The sequence below is a fragment of the Calliopsis andreniformis genome, chromosome 1 (assembly GCF_051401765.1).
Source record: "Calliopsis andreniformis isolate RMS-2024a chromosome 1, iyCalAndr_principal, whole genome shotgun sequence".
NCBI lineage: Eukaryota > Metazoa > Arthropoda > Insecta > Hymenoptera > Andrenidae > Calliopsis > Calliopsis andreniformis.
This window is the reverse complement of record NC_135062.1, coordinates 2,196,247-2,224,196: the sequence shown is the minus strand read 5'-3', so window position 1 is coordinate 2,224,196 and position 27,950 is coordinate 2,196,247. Positions and strand designations below refer to the sequence as shown.

General features: G+C 37.9%; 1 protein-coding gene across 1 annotated transcript in view; it reads right to left on the bottom strand.

The window, feature by feature from the left end:
- The window catches only part of LOC143180584 (odorant receptor 13a), a 61,755-nt gene extending 37,695 nt beyond the window's left edge, over positions 1 to 24,060 (bottom strand). The window contains exons 1-3 of the mRNA XM_076380422.1: positions 23,917 to 24,060; positions 3,653 to 3,778; positions 3,455 to 3,575 (exon numbers count right to left, since the gene is read on the bottom strand). Of these exons, the coding sequence (XP_076236537.1) occupies positions 3,455 to 3,575; positions 3,653 to 3,778; positions 23,917 to 24,060 (391 nt within the window). The remainder of the gene's footprint in view (positions 1 to 3,454; positions 3,576 to 3,652; positions 3,779 to 23,916) is intronic.
- Between the last annotated feature and the right edge of the window lie 3,890 nt (positions 24,061 to 27,950).

The following is a 27,950-nucleotide window of genomic DNA, read 5'->3' as shown; positions in this document are numbered from 1 at the left end:
AAAGGATACCGACAATCCATAATTGTCATCAATACAATCAATCCTTCGTCAGAAAAAGAAGCCATAATTCTTTCTTCTCGTACACGACTCTTGAAAACCAACTGTATTTCTACTCGGTCAAGAGTACTCTGAGGTATAGTTACGCGATCCACGACGCGACGGCTAAACACTCGGAAACCCCCGGAGAGGCCCTGGGACGCCCGGCCCGGCCTGGCCCGGATCGCCTGGATATGTGTGACTCGACCTTTACCCGCGCTCGACCACCCCGTGTAGAACCACCTCTGTGTGATGAATAGAAGCACACGGTGAGGTGAATGGCGAGTTGTAGAGCCTTTGGCCGCCACGAGCCTCCGAACCTAGCACCAGCTAGGGACAGTGCATCCCAAGGCTCGCGAATCCCTGCTCTCGCACGAATCACGAATCTGTGCATTCGCCTATCGACGATTCCATTAATTGTAAAGGAAAGTCGAACATACAGTCCACTGGACTACCTTCGCGTTACAGGCAAGGTATTGCTATCCCCTCCTCATAAGCTTGTTGTCAAAACCTGGAGTCGGGAGTCTTCGGTACAGCGCGAATTCACACTCTCGCTTACTGGTGCGGTTCCACCGCTATCATCTGTTTTCAGACGCCAGCGTCGCTTACCGGCTCGATGGACGCCTGCAAAGGACCAGGAGCCCCCAGCCATTTTTTTTCCTTGAGAAAATAAACGTCGTATATAAGCCCTTTTAAGGACCGACTTAATTTTGACTAAATGTACAGTTTCTTTAAAAAACCCTCTCTCTCACACCTTTTCCGGAACCTCGTTAGATCCCTTATTATAAGCGATTCTAACAGTTAGTAATACGCTTCCTTACCTACTGAATATATATACAAGGTGAGGCAGTTAAAATCGGCCACCTGAATAACTTGGCTGCTATTGGTGGTAGGAAAAAATGCATCAGGCCAAAATTATTTGGCATCATGGGGCTGATCATCTGATGTTACTAGCTTTTTGATAGGTGGAGGCATCAAGGAGATATGAAGGTCATCTCCGTTTTTTTAAATGGAACAGTATGTTTTTTTTACTTACATTTTGATAGAGTATTTCAAGACGAATACAATGACCTATTGGAAATGTCATTCACGGTCTGGGTTAAGCCAATTCTGATGGAAAGTAATTTACTTGGAGGAAATGATCAAGCACCGTTGATAAGCATAATAATACATGACTATTATAAGTGTTCAAAACGGTGACCTTACACATTGATACATGCTCTGAGGCGTTGCTTGACGGATAATACGGCATGTAGAATTTCAATTGTGTTTATCGCGTCTACTACATCATATCCGAATTTCAAAAAATTCCGAGATGGTACATAGAGCAAGCTTTACCTCACATTCGCCTTCTCTTTTGACATTCCGAAGTTGTTTTGTTCATAACCCGGCCAAAGGCAATACTGACGCATGAATTTATGAAAGCCAACTTTCTCGTATATGAGAAGATTTTGAAACGGAAGAGGGTTCATTCGGCAGAAGAAATTTCAATAGGGTATACTCTGATCATGATTTCGTTCAGAACATTCTCAAAATTGCATGAAAATGCTTTGATTCCACTACTGTGAATGGTTGACTTTGCTGTACCTTATAACACTTGCATTACTAGCTATTTGCAGAATTTCGTTAAATCATGACCAAATTGCATCTCACTAAACTTTCGTCTTTCAAATGAAGTGTTTCCGATAAAAAAATTGTCTCATATAAGAACGAAACGTTGGTTCTTGCCTTGTCGGTAATGTCACCTCCCTGTCATACCTAAACCTATCTCTGTAATTTAAGCAATTATTATAGGCATTACACCAGGGTCGCAAGCGTTTCTAAACCTTCTGCACATGTTTGTACTCATATTTTTGGGTATATACAGAGCTGCACGTGCCACATCTTAGAGAAAGTAGATTTGAACATCCAGAAGAACGCTCTGACTATCAGAGGTCATTAAAGACCGCTTCATTCGTTACTAGGTCGCAGCCATTATACCCATTATACTAGACACAAATAAATTTGAATTACTTCAAAAATGTTTACTCATGCAGCCGACAGTCTTTATTATTCTTGTAAAGATTAGGGTTCCTGATTCAAGAAACTAATTCTACGTTATGGATCCTACAACTCAGGCAGGGATTCAAACGATAGATGCAGATCGATAGCCGCCTTAACCTCAATTACGTACCTACTTTACCGACGCATTGTACATAAACCATCGGAAATGATCTTTTAAGGGGGTACGGTAGTCACGTGACTTTTCGAGATTGCCAGGTCGGTATCTGCTATTACAGTTTTCGTTACAGAAATAGTATTACCCACAGACACGTGGCTGCCTGATGAACGCAAGATGGAGCCTTTCTATGATTTCGATTTCGGGAGGTAACTTAGAAAATTTCCCCCTCTACTGCACACACTACTATACGAGTTATGTGTACGTGAACTCGACGCTTCGCGACCGACTTCGGACATTTGCGGAAAGTAGAGAGAGTGCGAATATGAGTCTTACTCTCTCACTCTTGAAACGCCATATTCAACTGGTCACATCCCTACAAGCGGCACAAGCCACGCGCGATGTTTCCGATTGCTGAGATATTTTCACTGATTCAATACAGCACTGAATCGTGTGAATGTCGTGGTATTTAGCAAACGACACATGTTATTTGTATGTGTATAACTTTTACACGTGTCACATTCTAAATACCACTACATTCATATTATTCATTGTTCGCCCACATCGACACGATCCATCACAACGATAATTACACAATACATTTAGTTTGAAATAACTAAACAATACATGTCTTAAAATTGTCAATTTTATATTTAAAATTAAAAATGTCTTAAAAAGGACGAAAAGTGTCAGGCCGTAAACCCCTGTTTTTGCCTAATTTTGTCGGTAATGTCGCTGCTCTGACATATCTGATCGTACCCCCTTAATGGTGATCTCAACTCCAATTTTAAAATATGTTTTATGACATAGTACAATCTATAGTCATTTAATCTATTCTCATTCTGTAGTTACAGAAACCGGAACAGATAAATGGTAAGTATAAAACAAGTTTTATTTCACTTAAAATCTCTACCATTCTTTCCATGTTTCAGTCTATGTTAAATGTACTTTGCATAAAACTACAAAAGATTTTTAAAGTGTGGAAATAACGTATGTACGTACATTTATTATAGTTCTGAAATCTCAAGATAATGAATGAGTAACTATTTAAAATTAAAAATTAGAGATTCGTTGGAAATAAATGCCTATGTAACGCCAACAAAAATAGTACGAAGATGATGTCAGTATGATAAAATAAAAGAATAGCAAAGTAAGTGCCGTATAAAGTATTGTATCCATAAATAAGAATGAATAATAAATATAATACGTTTAATTCGATTCTTTAAAATATTTAAGAAAAAATAACCAATACAATCGCACCTGCATAGGTAGTAGTAGCTTTTTTTGCCAGTGTATAATGCCGGGAAAGAATATCATACTCGTTTGGAAATTCCCTGTGAATCTGCCAATCGTCTCTCATTACATTCAAGAGATTTTTCATCTGTATTCAGGATTTAATCTCACTTATATTGTTATCCAACATATCATTATTGATAGATATATGTAAAGCTTCATTACCTTCTTATGATTGTATAAAAAATTGACAAATTTACAGATGCACATCACACTGATGACGAAGGGTGCAACACTTTCCATGAATGCATCGATATCACCGACATTCAGAGCCGCCACAGCTCCTCCACCCTAAAAACACATAAGTTACACGTAAATGAAGATACTAAAAATAGAATAATTAAAAATCATTTAAAAGAAGAAATTTTAGATAATGTATCACAGACAGTATATAAGATACAGTTGCCTTCTATAGTACCAAGGTAAGACAATAATTATTTGCACTATAGGTATAACTTTCTATTTTAATACAAACAGGAAATCGGATTTGACACCATTTTCCACCAAGTAAGCAACTCAAAAATTCAAAAAATTATGAAATTTGGTATACAAGTATTGTATGTCCACTACAACACAAACCTATTTTTTTTCATGTTAAAAGTTATTTTAAGGGAGTAAAATCAACTTTCAAGTTTTTGGCGTCTTTTTAGATTTTTGAATATAACTTTGTGAAGTACGAGATGTAGTAAAATTTAAACTGTACGAATCGTTGAATTTTTGCGACTCTATTATACTATTGCAAAAAAATTGCACTCATTACGTAATATTTTTAAATAAACAACCGTTTTATTATTTTGCATTGTAACATGACAACAGTGCACGTCACAGAGCCGAATCTTTCCTGAGGTAGGAGCGTTTTTTAATGCGCACTATCAGAAGTATAATACGAAACTAATATCTATTTTTACTACCATTGCAACGCGTTCAGCGAGCCAGATGGAGAGGAGGCGGGCGTGGAGGTCGTAGGGCCTAGTGGAGTTTCTTCGCGAGGGGTCCGTACCTTCTATGGAATTGATATAGAAGCGGTACACCGGTACCGGCTCGCGGTCGTGGGGTAGGGTACCCGAAGGTGGGCAGGGGGGGGAGGGGCGTACACTGCGAGAGTTGGGGAGTAGAGGTAACAGGTCTCCGCCCTGGAGTAGGGGATTATGGGTAGGGGTAGTGGGAGAGGATGTCACCACGTGGACTCACATTCGGGAGAGGGACGTAGTGGTGGGTTTCTGCGGGCACGGAGGAGAGAGTCCATGTCGCCGTGGGGAGCTAGTTGAAGTGCGTTGTGCATTCCGACACTTTCCCCTGACGGAGCTCCTTCTGGAGGTGTTCCGGTAATTTAGTGGGTAGGACCCGTAGGTAACTACGAGGAGAGTCCCACACACCCCCCGCATTGCACAACACCGCGGGGCGGGGGCATGCGTAAAGGCATTCTCTCGGGGCATTGCAGGACCGTTCGAGGTTAGCTGCAGCGATACCGAACGAGTACTCGCAGATATAAATTCTTAAGAGTAAAAGATAATTTTTTTATTATCGTATTTGTCATTTTTTTGTAATAGTGCGATAGCCTACACTAAATTTTTTCTACAATGGTGTGACGGAGTACAAAAAGGTCCTTGAGAAAGTGCATTTAAAGTTTTGCTCTATCCCGAATTTCTACAGTTATATTTAAAAAACTAAAAAGCACCAAAACTTTGGGTGATGATTACATCCCTTTAAAATGACTTTCAGCACAAAAAAATACCTTTCTGTTGTAGTAGACATACACTAGTTGTGTATCAAATTTCATAATTTTTAAAATTTTTGAGCTGCCTATCTCCCCTTGTTGGTTTATCGTTTAAGAAGCTTTTATATGCCCCCAGAATATAACATATGTGGCTGAGTAGTGATAGATTTGTTACGAGACGGGAGGCGAGCAGCGCGAGTTACCGTCGAGGATAGGTATATTTCCAAAGAATAAAGTGGTTGATGTGTTGGTTGGTACACGGACGAAACTGATGCGAGATCAGTGAGCCGTTAGGATTATTGTAGACGAGGACGGACCTGATGTAAAATCAGGGAGCTTCTGAGGATAGGTGTGCTTGCGGACGAAACTGATCGGTGATCAGTGAGCCGCAGGAGAGTGAGTTTGTGAACGTACCTGATGCGAAATCAGGGAGTCACTAGGATCAGTTTTACAGACGAACTCAAATTAAATTGAGGTGCTGTTAAGGAGGTTGGCGAATTCGAACAGACGAGCCTGATGCGAAATCAGGATGCTGTAAGGAAGTTGGATAATGTATAGACGAACCTGGTATCAGGTAGCTGTAGGAAGTAGACGAAACCGATGTAAAAATCAGTTAGCTACAGGATAGGTCAGCTTTCGTGGACGAACTCGAATAAATCGAGGAGCCACTAGGTTGAATGCAGTTTCTTTGGAAGTAAGGGTAAGCGGACGAAACTGATGTAAGATCAGAGAGCCGCTGGAGATGTTAGTGAGCCTCGTAACTTTTAAATTATTAATTGATACAACTTGAGCGGTTAAGCTGTATCGTGGTGGATCTGTCAACTTCGAATGGGATCGCTTAAGGTAGTTATAGGTTTGTAAGCAATCTACGCAAAATTACAATGAATACTTAAATATTATTAAATTTATTAATATTATTTATTATTATTAAATAAATCAGTCTTTACGTACAAGTGTACAGTGTAGTGTTGTCGCGTAAAGTGTATGATATTAATGCACGGTGTTAACGCACTGACGATGCGGGGACTTACAGAGTGGTCGTAGGAATTGCCAGATAGAATTTATGCCGACTCGCGGATTCTATGAGGTTAACTGTAGACTCGAAAGGGAACTTTAGCCCGATCTAACTGGATAGCAACCAACTCTGACGAACTTGACTATCAACGTGACGGTACTGTTCTGAACCCGTTAGGGCTAAAATCTCTGAGTTTATATAGGCCGAAAAATGAGTGGGGGTTCGTTAGAAATTTCCATATAAGGAAATTTCTCACGGTTGGTACAGCGTCGTGGTTGCTACCCAGCTGCTCGGAGTCGCGCTTACATTAAGATAACGAAAAAAACGAGAGTGCTAGGGCGTTTTCTCTTAACAGGCAGAGACTTGAATATTTGGGAGAGTAGACGGAAAATATTCTCCGTACGTAACAGATTCAACAATGAATCATCATTGTTGACGAAAAGTAAACCTCTCATTGCGAGCTTGAAAATCAGTGGCAATGCACGTAATAAAAACGTCCCCAATCGCATAACAAGAAAATGTGCAAATGGCGACCAACCGCAGGAAAATTGATATTTATAGTTCTTTGGGACTCACATAGCTTAGTACTGCGCCTTCTGACTATCACATATTTAAGTTACTCAAAGAAGCAGTAAGACACTATCGGTTCACCTTGGACAAAAGTGAAGGAAGCGGTGCATGAGTGGCTCACTATTTAGTCAAAAATGTTATTTTCTGAGGACAAAAGAAAACTATTTAGTCAATGGATCAAGTGCATTTACAGCAAAGGGACTATGCTAAAAGATAATACTAATGCTAGCGGATAATTTTTACAAATAATTATTAATTCTCCTTCACATAAGATTAAGAATAAGTCTCAATAATGGATTCATCATTTAGTTAAACTACTCTCTATAGCTTATAATTTGTGAAGTAAAAATGAGCTTTCTTATACGCATCTGAACCTACGGCCAGCTGTTGCATCTAGCGCATACGTTGTAGAAACATTCAGAAAACAAATGCAGTAGATTACATACACATTGAAAAACGTTGTCTGCATTTCGATCCAGAAAAGGTTCATTCTAATAACTGAGGTCTGTAAGGTTTTACTCTCTATTTATTATTAGTTCTGCCAGATGTCGGGACAAAATGTCTTCTAGTGAAGTTACTTTTGAAAGTTACTTTTGAGAAAGCCAAGTAACTGTCTCTTTTATAAACATGTTGTCGTCAAGTTTCGTTTTAGGCCTCAATAGCTAATACAGGCATCATAAACCCCAGAATTTCTGAAAGGCTCAACGGTGCTGGGTCCGCGAGAGCGAGGCAGGCGGTGGACACTGAGGTCAACCGCGCCGTCGAGGGAGGGCCTAGAGGAAATTCCGATGAGTCATCGGGGTTTTCCATGGGGGTGCCTTCCCCCCAAGTTGTCACGCGCTTGTTCTTAGGTTAGCTTACGAATTAAGAAAATAGAGGGTGCGGAAGTAAGTCGACGAACCGGCTGATTGGTCAGCACTCGCGTGCGAAACAAAATAAGAGGGCGCAAGTTTTCCGCGCGCAGTTTTCGAACGAGCAAGAAGTGCGGCCAACGACAGTTGACTCAAGCACTTCCGACTGTAATTATCGAAAGAAATAAATAAACTGTTAGAACAGCACCTACAATTGGTAACTCCGACGTTTACACAAGTGCGGGAGTGTATTCCTTTCTAAGAAGTTAGTGAACTTTTTTTTTTGTTTCTCGATTTACCATGGCGTCATCGGGTAGTTCGTCGACAGAGAAATCTAGTGACAGTGTGCCACCGATTTCAGAAGTGAACCGGGTAGGAATTCGCGTTCCCCCGTTTTGGCCTGAACAGCCGACGGTTTGGTTTAACCAGATAGAAGCACAGTTTGTTTTGAACGGTGTGACAGCGGACACAACTAAATTTTATTATGTAATGTCACAATTAGAGCCGCGGTATGCCCTGGAAGTGCAGGACATTTTTTCCAGTCCTCCAGAGACCAATAAGTACGAGACGCTCAAACATGAGTTAATACATAGGCTTTCTGCGTCTCAGAGTCAACGGATCCGGCAATTACTAGAACAGGAAGAAATAGGGGATCGGACACCATCTCAGTTCCTGTGTCACATGAAGAGTTTGGCAGGAACTACGGTTTCAGAAGATTTTCTACGCACGCTATGGTCGTCGCGCCTGCCAAAGATGACCCGCGCAATCGTGACAGCACAACCGGATTTGCCGTTGAACAAATTAGCGGAGATCGCGGATCAGATCTTGCAGAGTTCGGCAAGAACCCAAGTCGCGACAGTATCAAATAACGATATGACGGAGGTTTTGCTGAAAAGGTTGGAGAGTCTCGAGCTAAGAATTGCGGAGATGACCAGGTCTCGCTCACGTGGACGGTATGGAAGTCGGCAGAAAAGTCGATCGCGTGGCCGGAGCAACGGACGTAATAAGTCACCAGCACGGAAGGACCATTGTTGGTATCATTAGGTTTTCGGCACGAAGTCAACGAAGTGCCCTTCTCCATGTAGCTGGGGACAAGAGACGGGAAACGAGAAGGATCGGCACTGAACGCGGCTGTCAGTGACGGTCACAAGTCCAGCCGCCTATTCGCCATGGATCAGGAAACAAAAGAGCAGTTCCTGATTGATACAGGGTCGGATCTGTGTGTCTATCCAAAGACACGAGTAAAAGGACGACTTGTAATAACGACGTACGAAATGTTTGCGGCTAACGGCTCGATAATCGCCACATACGGGATTCGTACGATGATGCTGAATTTGGGTCTTCGCCGTACTTTTACGTGGAAATTCGTTATCGCGGACGTTTCCAAGCCCATAATTGGAGCGGGCTTCCTGAGTTTCTTCGGACTGCTGGTGGATTTTCATCGTCATCGGCTTCTGGACCAGACTACTTCGCTGTTTGCAAGGGGAAGAAGAGCCTCAGATCAGATGGAATCGGTGAAAACAATCGTTGGAGATTCGCCGTTTCATCAGCTTCTAAAGGAATTCCCAGAAGTCACGAGACCAACAGCGGTTAAGCGAGCAGTAAGGCATGATGTTGTACATCACATCAACACGACTGCAGGTCCACCGGTGTTCTGTAAGCCACGTAGGTTATCGACCGAAATGTATAAAGTAGCAAGGGTAGAATTCGAGAGTTTGATGAATCAGGGGTACATTCAGCCATCACGGAGTCAGTGGGCTTCAGCCCTACATATAGTAGCGAAAAAGAATGGTGAATGGAGACCCTGCGGTGATTACCGCGCCTTGAACTCTCGAACGATACCCGATCGCTATCCAATTCCACACATAGAAGATTTTTCGCGTCTTTTAAACGGGAAAAGAATATTTTCAACGATAGACTTAGTACGAGCGTACTATCAGATACCGGTCCATGAAGATGATAAGAAGAAAACCGCGATTACGACACCGTTTGGATTATTTGAGTACACGGTGATGCCGTTCGGGCTCAGAAACGCTGCTCAAACTTTCAAACGGTTTATAGATACAGTACTTAGAGGTTTAGAATTCTGCTATGCGTACCTCGATGATATTTTAGTCGCGTCTAATGATGAGAATGAACATCGAGAGCATCTACGACAGCTCTTTTCGCGTCTGAACGAGTACGGTATCATAGTAAATTCAAACAAATGTGTATTTGGAGCGAATCAAATAGAATTTTTGGGGTATATTGTAAATGCTCAAGGTACAAAACCTTTACCGGGTAAGGTCAAATCAATAGTAGATTTTCCAAAACCAAAGACAATAAAACAGTTACGTAGATTTTTAGGAATGGTAAATTTCTATCGACTTTTTATTGCCAAGGCTGCAGTAGTACAAAGCCCTCTGAATAGTTTGCTTACGGGAAAGAGAGTTAAAGGCAATGCTCCGGTGGGTTGGACAGAAGAAGCTGAGACGGCTTTTCAAGAACTAAAAGGTGCGTTAGCAAATGCTACGTTATTGGCTCATCCAGCAAATAGTTCGCAGCTCGCGATTATGGTGGATGCGTCAGATTACGCATTGGGCGCAACGTTACAGCAGAAAGTCGGCAAGTCATGGCAACCCTTAGCTTTTCACACTAAAGCTCTGTCTTCTTCGCAGAGGAAATATAGTGCTTATGACCGGGAGCTATTGGCAATATATTCAGCCATAAAAAAATTCAGGTATGCAGTAGAAGGACGGGCATTTACAATATATACCGATCATAAACCATTAGTATTTGCGTTTAGACAGAAGTTGGATAAATATACACCGCGACAGTTTAGGTATTTAGATTATATTGGACAGTTTTCAACCGACATACGTCACGTTAACGATAGTGATAACGAAGTTGCGGACGCTCTTTCAAGAGTTGAATCTGTGATTGAGGGTCTAGATTATAAAGAGCTAGCTCAATCACAGAGCAAGGACGAAGAGTTGAAAGAAATAGTAGCAGCCTCAGATTCAAGTTTACAGTTGAAACGCGTGAAATGGATAGACAATTCGACTGAGTTATTTTGCGATGTCTCATCTGATAGGATTAGACCGTAACGAAATCTTTTCGTTACATACATCTTTTCGATTAACGCCACAATAAAATTAATTAAGCAACGTTTTGTTTGGCCTTCTATGGAAAAAGATTGTCGCGAATGGACACGTTCGTGTGTTGACTGCCAACGCGCGAAAATAGTTAGACATGTGGTTAGCCTCACCGGTGAATTTATATCACCATCGTCTAGGTTCGAGCACGTACATATCGACCTAGTAGGGCCGTTATCTATTTCGCGAGGGAATAAGTACTGTTTAACGTGTGTAGACCGTTTTACGCGCTGGTCAGAAGTTTTTCCGTTAGATAATATAGAGACAGAGACAATCTCTAGAGCGTTTATTTCTGGTTGGGTAGCAAGTTTCGGCGTACCTCTACGAGTTACTACAGACCAAGGGCGGCAGTTCGAATCGCAATTGTTTAAACGTATGAGTATGTTATTAGGCACTAAGCACCTACGGACAACATCCTATCATCCGGCAGCGAATGGGTTAGTTGAACCGTTTCACCGTCAATTGAAAGCGGCAATAAAGTGTCACTCAGATGAGAGTTGGTCCGACGTCCATCCAATAGTGTTATTAGGAATACGCGCGGCATATCGAGAAGATTTAAATGCATCTGTCGCTGAGTTAGTTCTGGGGAGACCATTCGTTTATCTGGCGAATTTTTTACCAATTCAGCAGGAAGTAGCACAGAGCCTGTAGAATTGGTTAAACGATTTCGTTATAAATTTCGACAAATACGACCGGTCGCGGGTTCAAGACACGGTAATCGGAAAATTTTTATTTATAAGGATTTAGCTACAGTGTCTCATGTAGTTTTGCGAGTGGATGCAGTAAAAGATCCATTAAAAAATTCATATAGAGGTCCTTTCCGTGTTATATCCAGATCGGATAAAACGTATGTAATTCGAATAAAAGATAAGGATGTTAGAGTGACAATTGATAGAATTAAGCCTGCGTATTTGTTTAAGAGTACAGATGACACGAATGAGCCCATATCTAGGGTGTCTTTGCGTTCTTCAGAACAAGCAGTAGAACAACATATTCAAAATAGCGAGCCAGTGCAGACTCGTTCGGGTAGACGTGTACATTTTCCAGTACGTTTGCAAGTAGGTAAATAAGGAATTAATGTATATAGATAGGTTATCCTTAAATTTGTATATATTAGTAGTACCGTAGTGTCAAGTTAGTTTTATTTAGTTTCTAAAATTTCGTTTGCACTGGCGAGGGGGTAATATAGCGCACATCTGCACCCACAAACGAAAACATTTGGCGTGCAAATGGTGACAGGGTTTAGGACGCCAGTAACAATGGAAAGCTATTTTTGAGAAAGCCAAGTAACTGTCTCTTTTATAAGCATGTTGTCGTCAAGTTTCGTTTTAGGCCTCAATAGCTAATACAGGCATCATAAACCCCAGACTTTCTGAAAGGCCCAACGGTGCTGGGTCCGCGAGAGCGAGGCCGGCGGTGGACGCCGAGGTCAACCACGCCGTCGAGCGAGGGCCTAGAGGAAATTCCGATGAGTCATCGGGGTTTTCCATGGGAGTGCCTTCCCCCAAGTTGTCACGCGCTTGTTCTTAGGTTAGCTTACGAATTAAGAAAATAGAGGGTGCGGAAATAAGTCAACGAGCCGGCTGATTGGTCAGCACTCGCGTGCGAAACAAAAAAAGAGGGCGCAAGTTTTCCGCGCGCAGTTTTCGAGCGAGCAAGAAGTGCGGCCAACGACAGTTGACTCAAGCACTTCCGACTGTAATTATCGAAAGTGTTTAAAAAAGCGTTAATATAATGAGAACTCTATCTCGTTCGCGAAAAACCGTTGTATGTTGATCTACGTGCTCAACCGAAGGTCGCCTTCGGTTGGAGATTCAGTGTCGCTAATAACAAACACGGTGAATTTGACGAAGGACTCGTTTTTAGATAATTACAGTTGAACTCGAACAGGTGAACGACCTGTGTCAGCTGTTCGAATTTCAGGCCCGACGTTAAGTGGGAGCCTGAAAGAAAGAGAGAGAAAATCGTCGAATATTAGAAAAGGACACAGTATGATTAGCGAGCGCCGCGTAGCGGCTAATTAGCGTATTCCGCGCATTCGCGGAGACACGCGCTAGTCTCGCAGTCAGTCTTGTTCCAGTCTTTGACAGGGAACAGTTCGATTAGCAGAAGTATAGCCATTTCGAGATTACTTCGAATAAAGCTTCTTGATTTCTCCAACAAGCTCGAAGCACTCGAAGAGCAAAGTCCTCGCTAATCGAACGATTTTCTCTTGCGGCTTAATCTATTCGTCTGTTCGGTTAACACGTATTATACGTGCGACAGACGAATCAGCCTGCAAAAAAGAGATTACTGTAACGATTGAATGCACTCTTGGAACCGGTGATTTTCACGATTCTCTGAGTTTGCTTATCGTCGGAAGAGCATCGAGCCCACTGCTCAGGAGCATTGTTTGACGGGTAAATCCAAATAGAGTAAACGTAAGTGCTTATCACCTCTGCGTTACTCGCGCTTTACTACCCTTTTAGAAGCAACCCCCGGGTGACGAATAGATGCACACGGTGCGGTGAACGGCGTCGTAGAGACTCTGGCCGTCACCTGCCTCTGAGCCTAGCACCAGCTAGGAACAGTGCATCTCACCGCTCGCGAATCTCTGCTCTCGCAGGGATTCACCCGACGTGCACCTCTTTATAAGGTGCATAAGACGTAGAGAAGAGGTTTCTTCTCTCTACGCACTCACCGGTCGACGATCCCTTTAATTGTAAAGGAAAGTCGATCATACAGTCCACTGCTTTACCTTCGCGTTACAGGCAAGGTATTGCTGTCCCCTCCATACAGGCTTGTTGTCACAGCCAGGAGTCGGGAATATTCGGTATAGCTTGACTTACACTCTCGCTTACCGTCGCGGTTCTGCCGCTATTTTCTTTTTCAGACGCCAGCGTCGCTGACCGGCGTCAAAGGACCAGGCCCTCCGATCCACCGCCAACCATTAAAGCCGCTGAAGACCAGAGGAGCACCCAGCCCCCACGACAAACTGATTAAAATTAATAAACGTCGTATATAAGCCCTTGTAAGGGCCGACTCAAATTTAATCGAGTGTATTTGTTTCTTTCTATACCCTCAGTCTCACCTTGTCCGGACCCCAGTTAGATCACTTCCTTTAAGCGATTCTAACAAAATACATGTCCCCAAAGTTTACAGTTTTTTATCATTTTTACGACAACTGCCTTAACATGTGAATCTATACTTCCGAAATTATTCAAGATAGAAAATTCAGCTTTTTTTCTATTATTTTAGAAAGATGTATATATATCTAAATAATTTTTTTTCGAATTTCAAAAAAGATTTTTCTGAGACAAAAAAAATACAAATATTTTTGTTTTGTAAATTTGAATCCCGCACAGCGGAACGAAACGCCTGTTTTCTTGGACATTAGCCAAAATGTTTTAATTCGAAATTTTATAGTATGGCTGCAGTAAATCTTTATTAAGTTATCGTAACGTAAGAAAACACAAGGAAAAGAATATTACATGTGCATAAAGTTTGATTAAATTGTATGTACATTTGACGATTACGAAGCATTGACGATTTTGTCTTTTTGTCGCTTCAGTATAAAAAGTATTATTGTCTAAGTTCTATAAGTTTATAACTTTTCTATGTATTATATATTATTTACTACATTATTATCAATGATTTTTTGCAAAAATGAGTTTGAGTACATTTGACTCTTATTATATCACAGGTGTATAAGGTAAACATCTATTACAAATACTACTGCAATAATTCAACTAATGATTTAAAATTTTGTCCAAAGTTGTCTAAGGTTTCAAATGTCTTTATTTAATCTTTTATGCATAAGGTTTTAAATAGTAAAATAATTAATTGCTACTACTTGAGCTTAATAAAGTAAATCTAACCTAAACATTTGAGTCTTTAGCCTCTTAACGTCTGAATCATATTTCCATATATAAAAACAAATAAATTAGGGTAAAATATAAGGATATCTAATTGTAGGTTATGCGTAGACATAGCATAAACACGGAAGTGTATGGACAGAAAGCTTTAGTGCAGTACCAAGTTAAATTATTTAGTAGATTATAATATCTCTTCACGTTTTATTATACTTTAACTTTAGAAAAATGGAAAACATTAATTCTACAGGAAAGGAATTGCCTCTCTTCTCTTTATTTGTCCACACACAGGACTTATTACTGATTGATTGAACCTTTCATACCGATCCGCACAGTTTATATCTCCTTAGCGCCATTGTTTCGCAGGTAACCATCCCGTTCGACCCCCGCTGGTCACCCGAGATTTCCCCGAGAGCCAGAGCGGTCGACCCGTCGTTACCCAAACTTGTCATTAAACATAAATATTTTCAATTAACCCCATTAACGATTCTCGTGACTCTTCCTGTAGCCTGGCGGCCCCGGATTGACCATTTTTGATCTCACCGTGCACGCTTTGTAGACCCGCGCGTTTGAAGCCAATGCATCCGCAGATGCATACATGTCGGGACATCAATTTTCACTCCGGACCCCCCCGCTATGGCTCTCTTTTTGGGACCTTCCTAGCCGCGTACACTCTCATCCTCATACAATTTCGCCCTTAATCTTACACATTCGTTGGATTCAATCATCTTACAATGTTTTGATCATGTCAACCCACTCATATTGGACGCGGAAGCATTCACTCATTCAGAGCTTCTTGGATAATTTGGAAACGGCGTTCCTTGGCGAGTTTTTTAGTTAACTTTGATCTAAACATCATCCGCACCACGATGCGACTGAGTCAATCACACTCCACACACTCTTACCTGTCCGCAACAAAAATAACGCACTTATACTTATCCACAACATTAATACTAATAAGGATGTTTATGATTACGTAATTCAATAAAGTGTGGCGTCAGTGATTATAGATCAATTACTAGAGGAATTCTTTCCTTTGTTTCCGATGATGTGTCAGATTGATTGCTAAATTTAATAAAAAGTAAAATGAGAATGTTTTCGATGCATTTGTACAAAAAATGGACTAAAGCTCATCGTAATAAACATAATTAAAAAAAAAAGGCAACAAGCAATGGTTATAAAGTAAATTTAACTTTCCAAATGAATTTTTACAACAAAATATAGAAATAGCATATATATACTAATAATGAAAAGCCATTCATAGAATGTACGTAAAGATATAAACTGCGGAGAACGAGTGATATTAGAACCAGATTTTCCCCTGAATACCTCATGTTTGCTACTAGGAGTAACACGAGGAAAGAAAAAAAACATGATTTTGTAAAAATATTAGAATATCTTCTAAGAAATCCAGTAAAATCACAAAACGTGAGATATTTTTGTGAAGGAAGGTGTCCGAAAATTGAACTTTATAGCGAGGAAAAAGCTTTGTCCATTATCACAGTTATGGATTTTTCCAAATCACAATACACAGCATTAAGAGATTTTTCGATTGAAGAAGGAACAAATCGATACCCGTCATATTACGCAATTCAAAAAGCTAAATTGGGCTGTTACACAGATCGTGAATCAATTTATATGGCCGAAAGAGAAGCGTCAATAAAATTACAAGTTTTGCTAGATCATACAGTGAAGAGAATATTAGCAACAATACCATCAAATAAAACAACCTTCGATAATAAATTACTGTTAATTTCAAAATGGGAATGCGATGGAGCTTCGAGCCAAGGTGTATGTAAACAAACATTTCAGCATGAAGATAATATCTCTGACAAATTCTGCAATATTTATGTCCACATTGGTCCCAATTAAACTGTTTGATCCATCTAACGGAAAAATGTTTTGGCAGAACTCAAAACCTTCCTCTACTTCCTTCTGTAGACCCATCAAGTTCCGTTTTTGCAAAGCAACACCTGAAGTCATTCGTACAGAAGTTAAACGTGTTAATCAGGAGATTTCATCATTAACTCCTACGGAAATTAATTCGATGAAAATTAATCACCAGTTAGTTATGATTATGGTTCACGGAAAAATTTGCAACGTGTTGACTAACACGCGTTCCTCTATAACATGTTATATCCGCGGTGCAAGACCGAAAGCTATGAATGATTTAAAACTGTTTAATAGAAATTTATGGAAAAAGGAACATTACACTTTTGGCTTATCACTATTACATGTCAAAATTCGTTTTTTCGAATGTCTTTTACATCTATTGTGTTGTTGCACATAGCGCCGTCCTCGGGTTTAATGAATTTCGTGAAATCAATGATAAGAAGGATTGTACGGCTCCCTTGCGGAACACGTGCCGAGAGACGCCTCCTGGAGGGAAATACCGTGAGTTCGAATTGCTGGTAATTTCGGGCGCCTCCGTGCCGAGAGCGCATGTCGTTTCAGGGCCTTAAAAAAAACCTGAGAACCTAAAATTATATGCCTACAAGAAACCTATTTCAAACACAAACACTGTACTAACATTAAAGGATATTCAAAAACCTTTAGAAATAGAAACAGAAACAATCATGCGAGTGGAGGCGTAGCAACTTATATCCAAGTGAATGCTAATTTTGAAGAAATTAACATCAAAACTGATGTTAGAGCCACGGCAGCTATCTGTTACTTACATGAAAAAATTTGCATATGCAACATATACCTTCCAAATAGTTTCAACTTCTCATCAGATAACATAAAACAATTAAGAAATCAAATATCTAAACCATTTATTCTTCTAGGAGATTTTAACAGCTATAGTACATTATGGGGCTCAAAAAATACTAATACAAGAGGAAAAATTATAGAAGAAATTATCGATCAATCCTATGTCATTGTCTTATTAAACACTAATGAAATGACTCGTTTCAACCAGTACAATGCAGAAGAAAGCGCTATAGATCTAACATTTAGCCTTATCTAACATCTCAAAAAATCTTGACTGAGAAACAGCCGATGAATTATTCGACAGCGACCATTACCCAATCAATCATTATAACAATGCACAATAATAATAGAGCTGTATCGTCAGCAAACGTTGCCGGTAATTATCTCTACTAAGGTAGGTAAATCGACTGTATAAAATGGGTATAAGAGGGGTCCAAGGATACTGTTTTATGGTATCCTGGAATTTATGGGGAACGTTGTGGTAGTAGCGTCTAAGGCTGCGGTCACAATAGTATCGACATCGGACGATGTCGGCCGATGTCCAACGTCGCATAGCAAAGTATTTGATCCAAAAACATGATCAAAACTATTCGATTTGTTTCAATGAAACTTAACTTTTTGTGCATTCTGTTCTTATAAAATTGTATCAAATAATTATAGTATGCCATTTCTGAATGTTTTTAATTCCATTAATCCGAATAGAATAATTTTTGTGAAATTTTCTGGTGCCGCACCATGTCTGACATCAGTTTAACGCACCCGATTTTCGCGAAAGCATTGAGAAACAAATGCTACCGATATTATCAGCCGAATTATTAGCCAACGGACGATGATCGGACGAATTCAAAGAAATTTGTTTCTCTCGGTCAAATCGATCGATGTCTGGCGAAAACAATCTGACGCTCGTTGCTCGACATCGCGTTGGCGAACGCGCTCGAATGTTTCAATTATTGAGAAGCACGGACTGTGAGCTTATTGCAACTGATTTCAACGATTGCGTCAGACGATAAATAAAATCCTATAACGGACTGTGAAAAATTAATAAGTTTAGTTGAAGAAAAAAGAAGTTTGTGGGATCCACGAGATGATAACTATTGTAATAGAGAGGTAACTAGGAAGCTGTGGACGGAAATTGCCACTTCATTGGAAATTACAAGTAAGTTACTACCAAATTATTAACATATATATAAAACCAGTTGACTCTTTATAATAATTATTTGATAATTATAATTATAATTATTATTAAATTATGCTGTAGTTAAAGTACATTTGTAGTAAAATGTTGTTTAAATGCATCGTGAATTTCGTAATCTTTACGTGATGACCGATTGAAATGTCTTGCAAAATTGGTTTGATCTTGATGGCTATCGTTATTGGTGCAGTCACTACTTTCATTATTTGAGGCGATATTCGATATTAGAGACTCATGAATCCCTTCTGTATCAATTATAATATTATACAACAAGCAAGTGCATTTCACAACGGTATCAACATGACTTGGATTTACTTGCAATTCCGTCTTGAGACATCTCCATTTGCTCACTAAGATTCCAAAGGCACACTCGGTTACACGTCTAGCTCTACTAAGACTATAATTCAAAATATCTTTTTCGGGATCATTGTTTCCAGTAGAATACGGTTTCATCAAATATTCCTTCAGTGGATATCCTTGATCACCGAGCAACACATGCGGTATACTAGTATTCGTTCCGGGTAATGGTTTATTTGGTGGTATATTGAAGGAATTACTTTTTAAGTGGTTATAGACTCCAGTCCTTATAGTTTCCATGAACACACCACTGTCGCTTCGTCGTCCATATGTTCCTATATCCACTGATATAAATTTATATTTCGGGTCTGTGATGCCTTGAAGGTGGACGGAGAAGAATTTTTTATAATTATAAAACATGGACTCAAATTTAGGGGGACATTTTATACGAACATGTTTCCCATCTATACTTTCCACGCAATTCGGAAAATTCCACAAATGTTCATAATCACTTGCAATTTTGTGAAAAATCGCATGTTTCATAAATAATGCCCGCGATCGTATTATGAGCAATTCTGAATGAGTATGCCAATGATCTAAAAGCTAATCCTGTTGATAGAAACCTGAAACAGAAGTTTATATCCGTTATAAAACTTCACTGTATGCAATCATTGTTATCCTACCTTTAATCCTTTAACTATTTATTTGTTTTCAGCTATCAGTGTCAAAAAGAAATGGCAATATTTAAGAGACACGCACCGTCGAGAGATTGGAAAGAACAATCTTCCAACAGGCTCTGAGTTATGCAGTAGCGGGTCGAAATGAAAGTATTTTGATCAAATTAATTTTTTGCTAAACATTTGCTTTTCAAGACGTCTTGTTGGGAATATTTCAAAGGGAAATAACATAAACCCCTCCACGATTAGCGACAATCAAAATGTTGAAATATCAGAAAATGAATGCGAGATACTTGAAGACGAATCGCATATTGAGCAGGAAGATAATGGAAGCGTTCCTTCTCAAACAGAAGGATATAGCAAATATTAAAATTATCGCACAAGAGGCATCGATCAAACAAAGCTATTATACAAGATTTGGTACAGTTGGAAAAAGAGAAAATGGCACATTTAAAAGAAATTAATTTAAATAATGAAAAAAATATTGAAAAAGACGAAGACTATTATTTTTTTATGAGTTTGTTGCCACATTTATGCAACATACCTCAGAACAAAAAGTTACAGACCCGTATAAAATTACAGAAAGTTGTAATTTAAGCAGAAGTTGAAACTGAATTTTTATAGTTATAAAGTATAATTTTGAAATGTTATTTTTTTGGAATTTCTAATAAATTTTAAGTTGTAAAAGCCACAAATATGTTACTCAAAAGTCTAATTCAAATATAACTTACCGTAAAGTTACTACGAGCCTCTCCTCTGGTGAAATGCATTTCCGAAAATTCGATTGCTTCTCAATAGCGTGATGAATGGATTCTAATATATTGTTGCGAGCACCCGATACACAGCTACGACCAACTGGTGCTCGCGAGAAGAAGAATCGAAAATCGAAAGAGATCGATTAGAGTGACAGCTGTCAAGCTGTCAGTTGAGACCGCGATCGCGAGCGAACTGGATGTACGCGAAATTATCGGCCAACTAACTGTATACTCAAGTGTAAATAAAGTGTATATAAAAATAAAATGCCCCGTGGAGTTCCTCGAGCGACGGTGGGCCGTCGCCGGCAGACCTACCGTTGCAACAATATAATAAAAAGTTTCCCTTTTCATTCTCATGTACTCGTAAAATATGTCCTCTTGTTCCAGCAATTGAGAACAGATTGTATGATATTCGCCGTTTTCTACTCGCGATGCATAAATTTTATTTATCTGAAATCTTCTTCTTCTTAATAATAAATATCTTAATGCAGAATTTGCCTCCAAATACAGAAAAGTTTCAACGTCCATTATGCTGACAAAGCATTAATTAAATTTGTCAAAGCGTCGACCGATGGTATTTGACGACAAAACTGTGAGTATCGATCCCGATGCACACGAGCGACAAAAAGTCGCTGCAATTTTGCATTCGATAAATATGTATCGGTAGCTGTTGTTTCTCTATGTTGTCGGCTGTCAAAAGTTTTGGACAGATATTTTCGGATCAAATACTTCGCTATGCGACGTCAAATATCGGTCGAATCGTTTGATGTCTGTTCTACTGTAACCGCAGCCTAACACGGGAACATCGCAAGGTGTAAATCTCCGATTTTTATGAAACTTGGTAGGAGTAGCCGAAAATGCTCGAGAAGTATTTCTTTTATCGACTCCAATTCATGTTAAGGTGGTCAAAACTTCCCCAAAGTTTGAGGTGGAAAACATATTTCAATATCACGAGAACTATTATGTGTAGCGAAATGATGTAAATGGGGCGATTGCGTATTTTTGAACGACGAATCCACCTATGTAACCACTTGTTGAAAATATCAATTTGTTTAAGAAATATATTAAAAATGGTATATTTTCATTGTTTTCATTGATTGAATGTTAATCGATTGTTTCAGAAATTAATATGCGAATACTGTGAATCAAAACACAAAAGACGGAAAAAATACAATTTTGAATTTTTACGTTATAAACTAACTAATGACATTCCTTGTGAGACTACATTTTGTATGAAATTGGATCCTGAAACTAATAGTCTTAAGAAAAATATATATCTTTATAATGTTTTATGATACATGTTGTTTATTGTTTAGGAAATATATAAATAATAATGTTGCAAATGAACACACACAACGTCTTGCACCCGTTGCAAACAGTACGAGAGGTTCAGTATCGGTGACCCTTGCATAGATGAAAATGTAGTACGTAAAGATAGTTTATAAATTATTTTCCAAGAATAATTATTATTTACTATATGCAAACAACTGGTGTTTTTCGGAAAATATAGTTTATTCGAACAAATGTACAAGAAAATGCGATAGCTGAATGGGATTAGGTGCTGACCATATAAACTGCAGGTCCTGGGTTTCGAATTTCTCTATAGGTTTTTATTTTTTTGTTTCAGTTTTTATTTTAAATAATTCTAATTTTCATATACCTTTTTACATATTAGAATTGTTTTGTAATAGGAACTCTTCTCATTTTTTAGAAAATGTTTCTATCTATCTTGTACTTTGGAGACAGAATCATCCTATCATCCGATGAGGAGATAGGATCATGAATGAGAAGATATTTTTCAATTTTTGATAACTGAACAATTAAGTTGCAAGTTTAACTATATGCTGCCTACGTTTAAGTAAATATGAAATAGCTCTAAAAAGCGTGCGGTTTTGTTATGAGATGTGTCATTGGTGGTGTCTTCATCTTCGTTATTGAAGCTAGAACGATTCAAGCACATTAATCTCATTCTACATAATTAATACAAAAATATAACCTCTGGAAAAAATGAGAAAAGTTTTTATTACAAAACAATTCTAATTTGTGAAAAGGTACATGAAAATTAGAATCATTTAAAGTAAAAGTTCAAAAAAAAAAATAAAAACATATCCAGTTCGGTTATCGGAATTTTTTGTACGATTTCTCGATTAAATTATATTTTCTGAAGAATTCAATTGTTTGCTTATAATAAATAATAATTATTAATGGAAAATAATAATTTATAAACTATCTTTATTTGCTACATTTTCATTTATAGTAAGGGTCACTAACACTGAATATCTCGCATTATTTGCAACGGGCGCAAGATGTTGCGCGTGTTCATTGTCACTGTTATTATTTATACATTTTGTAAACAATAAACAACATGTATCGTAATATAATGATGAAAACATTATAAGGATATACATTTTTCTTAAGGCCACCCATTTCAGAATCTAATTTCGTACAAAATGTAGTTTAACTAGCAATATTATTACTTCATTTGTAACGTACAAATCCAAAATTCTATTTTTTCCGTTTTTTGTGTTTTGGTTCACAGTATTCGCATATTAATTTGTGATACGATCGATCAACATTTAGTCAATGAAAACAATGAAAATATACTATTTTTAATATATTTTTTAAGCAAATTGATATTTTCAACAAGTGGTTACGTAGGTGGATTCGTCGTTTAAAAATACGTAATCGCTCCATTTACACCATTTCGCTACACGGAATAGTTTTCGAGATATTAAACGTAATATGTTTTCCACCCCCAACTTTGGAGGTGGTTTTGATCCGCTTAGTACGAATTAAAGCCAAAAAAAATACGTGTCGAATATTTTCGGCTACTCTACAATCCTGTCAAGTTTTATAAAAATCGGATATTTACACCTTGTGATATTCCCTTGTATGTAGTTTACCTTGAAAGATCTATTGATTATTTCTTTAAGTTTACACATTACACCAGTGGACCACATGTTGGCAAACGTCTACTGAATATGTAAAAATACTGTGGGGCAGTATACTTTTTACTTTCTAGCTTTCGACTGATTTTATGTACTATCCGATGGATTTATTCGATTGTAGAATACTGCTTACGAAAAACAAACTGATGGTCAGGTGTAGTTTTCAGCTCTTCGAAGGCTGGGTGGGGGCATTTGATAAATATTTTCTTAAATAGCTTAAATATGTTTGGCGATAAGCTGATTGGGTGATACAAATTTGCTTCATCGATCGGCTTCCCTGGTTTCTGACTTACAGTTAGTTTAATAGAGTTGGTGCTTACAATGAATAAAATACGATGCGAATACGAATACAAATACGAAGATTATAGAAAAAAAGATTTGATCTTGCGTATTTGACCAAAATTAATTTTATAGTAACTTTTTTATTTATGCTAATTATCATTAAATCAGAAATGTAAGATCATTTGCGATAGTTATGACATATGTTTTATACATCCTGTACACTACTAGTAGATTGCTTGTAATAAAATTTGGATAAAGTAACTTTCACAAACATTTTCAAATAACAAAAGATATAAATTTAAATATTACCCTTTAAATCGTTGAATTTTTTCAAACTTATATGTTAATATATTGAGAAAAAAACATAATAGAACAAGGAACATATAACTTAATACATATTCGATACATATTTTTCAAAGTTACAATACCTGAAAAATTGTTTGAGCAGAAATACAAGGTATCACAACTATTCCAAATAGAATTTTTTCTAATAAACTTTGATAAGGCCACAAACCAATACTACACAAGAAGTATTTGTTTCTCCGTAAATAATTGTATTGAACACTATCCATTCTAATAACGTCAATGTGTTTTCGACAACTTCCTTTCAATAACTGACTGAAGAACTGTTAGTGTAAAGTATCAGCTTACGTACTAGCTGTGATTAAAGCATCATTATATATTCCGTTTGAAAGCTGAAATAATCGTGAAATGACTACGCTAAATCGATTTAGTCAATCATTCACACAGGCTGTTACAGAGGTAGGACAATTATTACTGTGCCAAGAAGTAATAAAACATAATTTTTAAAATCGTTTCAAATCATTCTTTGATGTTTCTATGGCGATCTGTTCTTTGTGCATATAAAATTAGGCGTAATGAAAAATCTTAACACACTTTTGGATTAGAAAAGTATTCAAACGTCCCATGTGAGAAAGCAAAATGATACTGAAGACGAAGACGATTGTCGCACAAATTTCATTTTATCACTTTAAATTAATTGTTGCATTACTTAAAAAATTTTGAAAGACAGTTTTAATTGTAAGTCAGTAACCATTTCCTTCAAAAATAGAAATTTTCTAAATACATACTTTTAAAGAAATCTACATACTTTCTATGTACTTACCTCAGACATACCTCTTGATTTACTTGACTTGAGTGCATTATGTACAAAATATAACCATTTCTTTATTTGTACATATCCTGTTATGCAAACATCAAATTATAGGTACTTTAACTAAATTGTAAAACGAGATTTATGTAATTCTTAACTCCGCACTAGAATTCCATAAATGAAATGTATAAAAAATGTTTATTAATTTCTTAACATACAATGTTTACTTAAAAATATTGAGAGAAATAACTTATGTTAATTTCATTACATATACCGGTCACGTGTATGGAGTGAGCGTGGAAGTTTCGTGAATGATAGTAGGCGAAGTAAATGAATGTGAGCTTACAGGGTACATACATAAAATCGGCGACATACACAAATATTAGCACGTGATGGCACTCGCAATGCAGGGTAGGACTGACAATGAATACTTAATTTTTAACGCCAGTTTATAAAGCACAAACAACAAAAAATACAAATGTAAGTACTTCTTTCTATTTATCAAGCGACACGGTGGTACCTGTTGTTGAGAGCTCGTGATGCGATCCAGAAAAATGCCAGTTTCAACATTTTATTTTCAAGATTTTCTTCTCCTAGGACTGCATGTCCCTTCCCCTTCTGTGACAATAATCGCTTTTCCATTGTAAATCAGTTGTATACTTTGAAGGTTTTAACATGTTACACCCAGCATTTGGTTGATCCCATTTCTCGATGTCAATAAGCGGGAAATGGTGATGCATTTCGAAATGTGCAATTAAGTATGTTAACGATTGCTACAAACTCCGCCGAGCTGATTTTTCAAAGCAATACGTAAACGTCTTCGTTTTTGATATTATGGATTATGACCCAAAAAGGAATACTACAAGAGCAAGAACCAACAGCGTGCAAAAGAAGTTGAATTTTGAGTTATATCGAGTTAGTCAAGGATCAGAGCTAATCTTTGATCACCACCTACGCGAGAGCTGTAACATCGTAATACCCAAGACCTATTGTAACGTTTAGTAAAGAACTGCGTAAGAGTCGAAAGGTATCGGAAGTGTGCTCCGCGAAGTTCGAGATAGAAAAGTGCGTGCAATAAGGAAACAGTCACCAGCTAACCCACAAGGTGACAATAGTTGTGCAGAAAACAAGGAGGAGCTGGTATGTAATTTGTCTTGTTAAATATATGAAACTGTTAAACCAAAGCATAACCTATTAGTTCACTTTGCCTCTCTCCTTATTCATTCATTTCCAAGGTAAGTTTAATCAAGGTGTGCCTACACACATTAAAAGAGCAAGAACCCTTAAGGTCGATCTCTGCCGTTCGAGACGACCGCCCGTTTAATTAGGATGTAACAAGCATATGTATTACTTTAACACAAATCAATGCTTAATCCATTTACACATAAGGAAACAGAAAAATTTACTCATTTTGCAGCTATTTACGAAATTAATAAGTTATTGACACGAGCGTACTTTGCAACTTTTCAATCCCTGTTCCTTTAATGACTAGTAACATTGGATCCTTTCCTCATTCAAGAGTATATTACGGAATTTCATGAATCAAATTAAACTATTCAACATTTCTTCTTTAGGTTAAAATCAGTTAGACAAACCCTTATACAATGTAACAAAAAGCCGTGAAATCCCCCCAAAAAACCTTACAAAGATAAATAGAAGCACGCCAAGTACAATCCCTGACGAAAAGTTTCCGATCATATACACTAATACAAAATTAAAAACAATATGCGCGTTTTCGAGTTATAAAACATTCTCACATACAGAAAAAACGAGTGGGGAACGTAGATAGGATCTCAATAAAGTAAACATGTACAAAATAATGCAATATTTCATTTATCATTAAAAAGAAACAAGAGGGAAATCAAGATGTTATGTGGAAAAGTTTCCGATCATAGTGTTATTAATATTTTGTTACATTACCACGTGCTCGTATGACACTTTTAATATGTTGGGCCATTGACCTTATTAAGTTTTCACAATCTCTACATTTTCTGTTTCCTTATGTGTAAATAGATTAAGCATTGATTTGTGTTAAAGCAATACATATGCGAAAACATTAAAAGTATACGACTGGTTTACAATGGAAAAGTTATTATTATTGTCACGAAAGTAATACACAATTTGTTTAATATTCTTATTCTCTTTAAGGCAGATTCCTTGTGTTTTGAGGTAGGTGCGTGCACTCACACAAGCAAAGAAAGTCATACACGTATACACGATGAGCAAGAAAGCCAAACGATTTCGCAAATACGCTTTATGTCTTGACACTTGCATAAATGAATTTTTCGCGGCTACAGAACCTACGGGTAGACTTCACCACAGGGTGGCCTAGTCCGTTTAAACACCAATAAACACTATACGTTGAGAAAAATGTAAAATTACAAACTGTAAGCATGAAACAGACGCTGTTGTAACGACCCACGATCTCCCCTCTCACTCTATCCATTAATATCTCTCTCTATCTATTACCATCTCTCTCTATCTCATTGTATTTGTATCCTTCTAATACCTTATTATTATATATTATCGCGTATTCTATTATATTAATACTCATTAATATTTTTGTACTTTATTTTTATATCATATACAGTAATGTTGCGGACGAGAGCCGCTCTCGGGTCTGGTCGCGACTCTCGTCCGCGACTGGTAGTCGATTCGGCTTCCTTTGCTCTCGGTCGCCGAGATAATTGGTACACGACCGGAGAAGCAAAAAAAAGGGTCTCGCTCGAGCTCGATGCCCGAAATCTATGTCAGAAAAGACAATTTAATAGGAAAAATTGAAGTTCCTTATTTGCAAACAGATTTTCACGCAAGTGACACCAATCGATTCCTTGTGCTCTCCCGATAAAAATGATATCAAATACGACATGATTCCTATTATTTATAATAAAGATATTTAAATAATAAAGGTTGGAACCCTGCGACGGTTATGGAGAATCGTCAAAGTTACTTTTCTATCAGTTCTTTACGAGCTAAAAATGACAGCAAATGAAGATTTGGCTAACAGAATTTATGTATATTATGTTTAATCGATGTCGGAAAGAAGATATTAAAAATAAAAAAATAAAAATTTCTAAACATTTAAAACGGAACTTATATACTTTTTGTGTTACGCTTTCATTTTCTTAATAATTTCAGTCATTAAATAATTAAACACAAAAATATGAGGGAATAATAGGGAGTTAGCCCTACGACGAGAGCCGCGCTCGTCGAATCGACTACCACTCACGGACGAGAGTCGCGCCCGGGTCTGTTTACGAGCATGACCTTTCGTTCTACAAACCAAGTTTGATGTATCTGTGTTACAAATAATCGGAATCATGTCGTGTTTAACATCATTTTAATTGG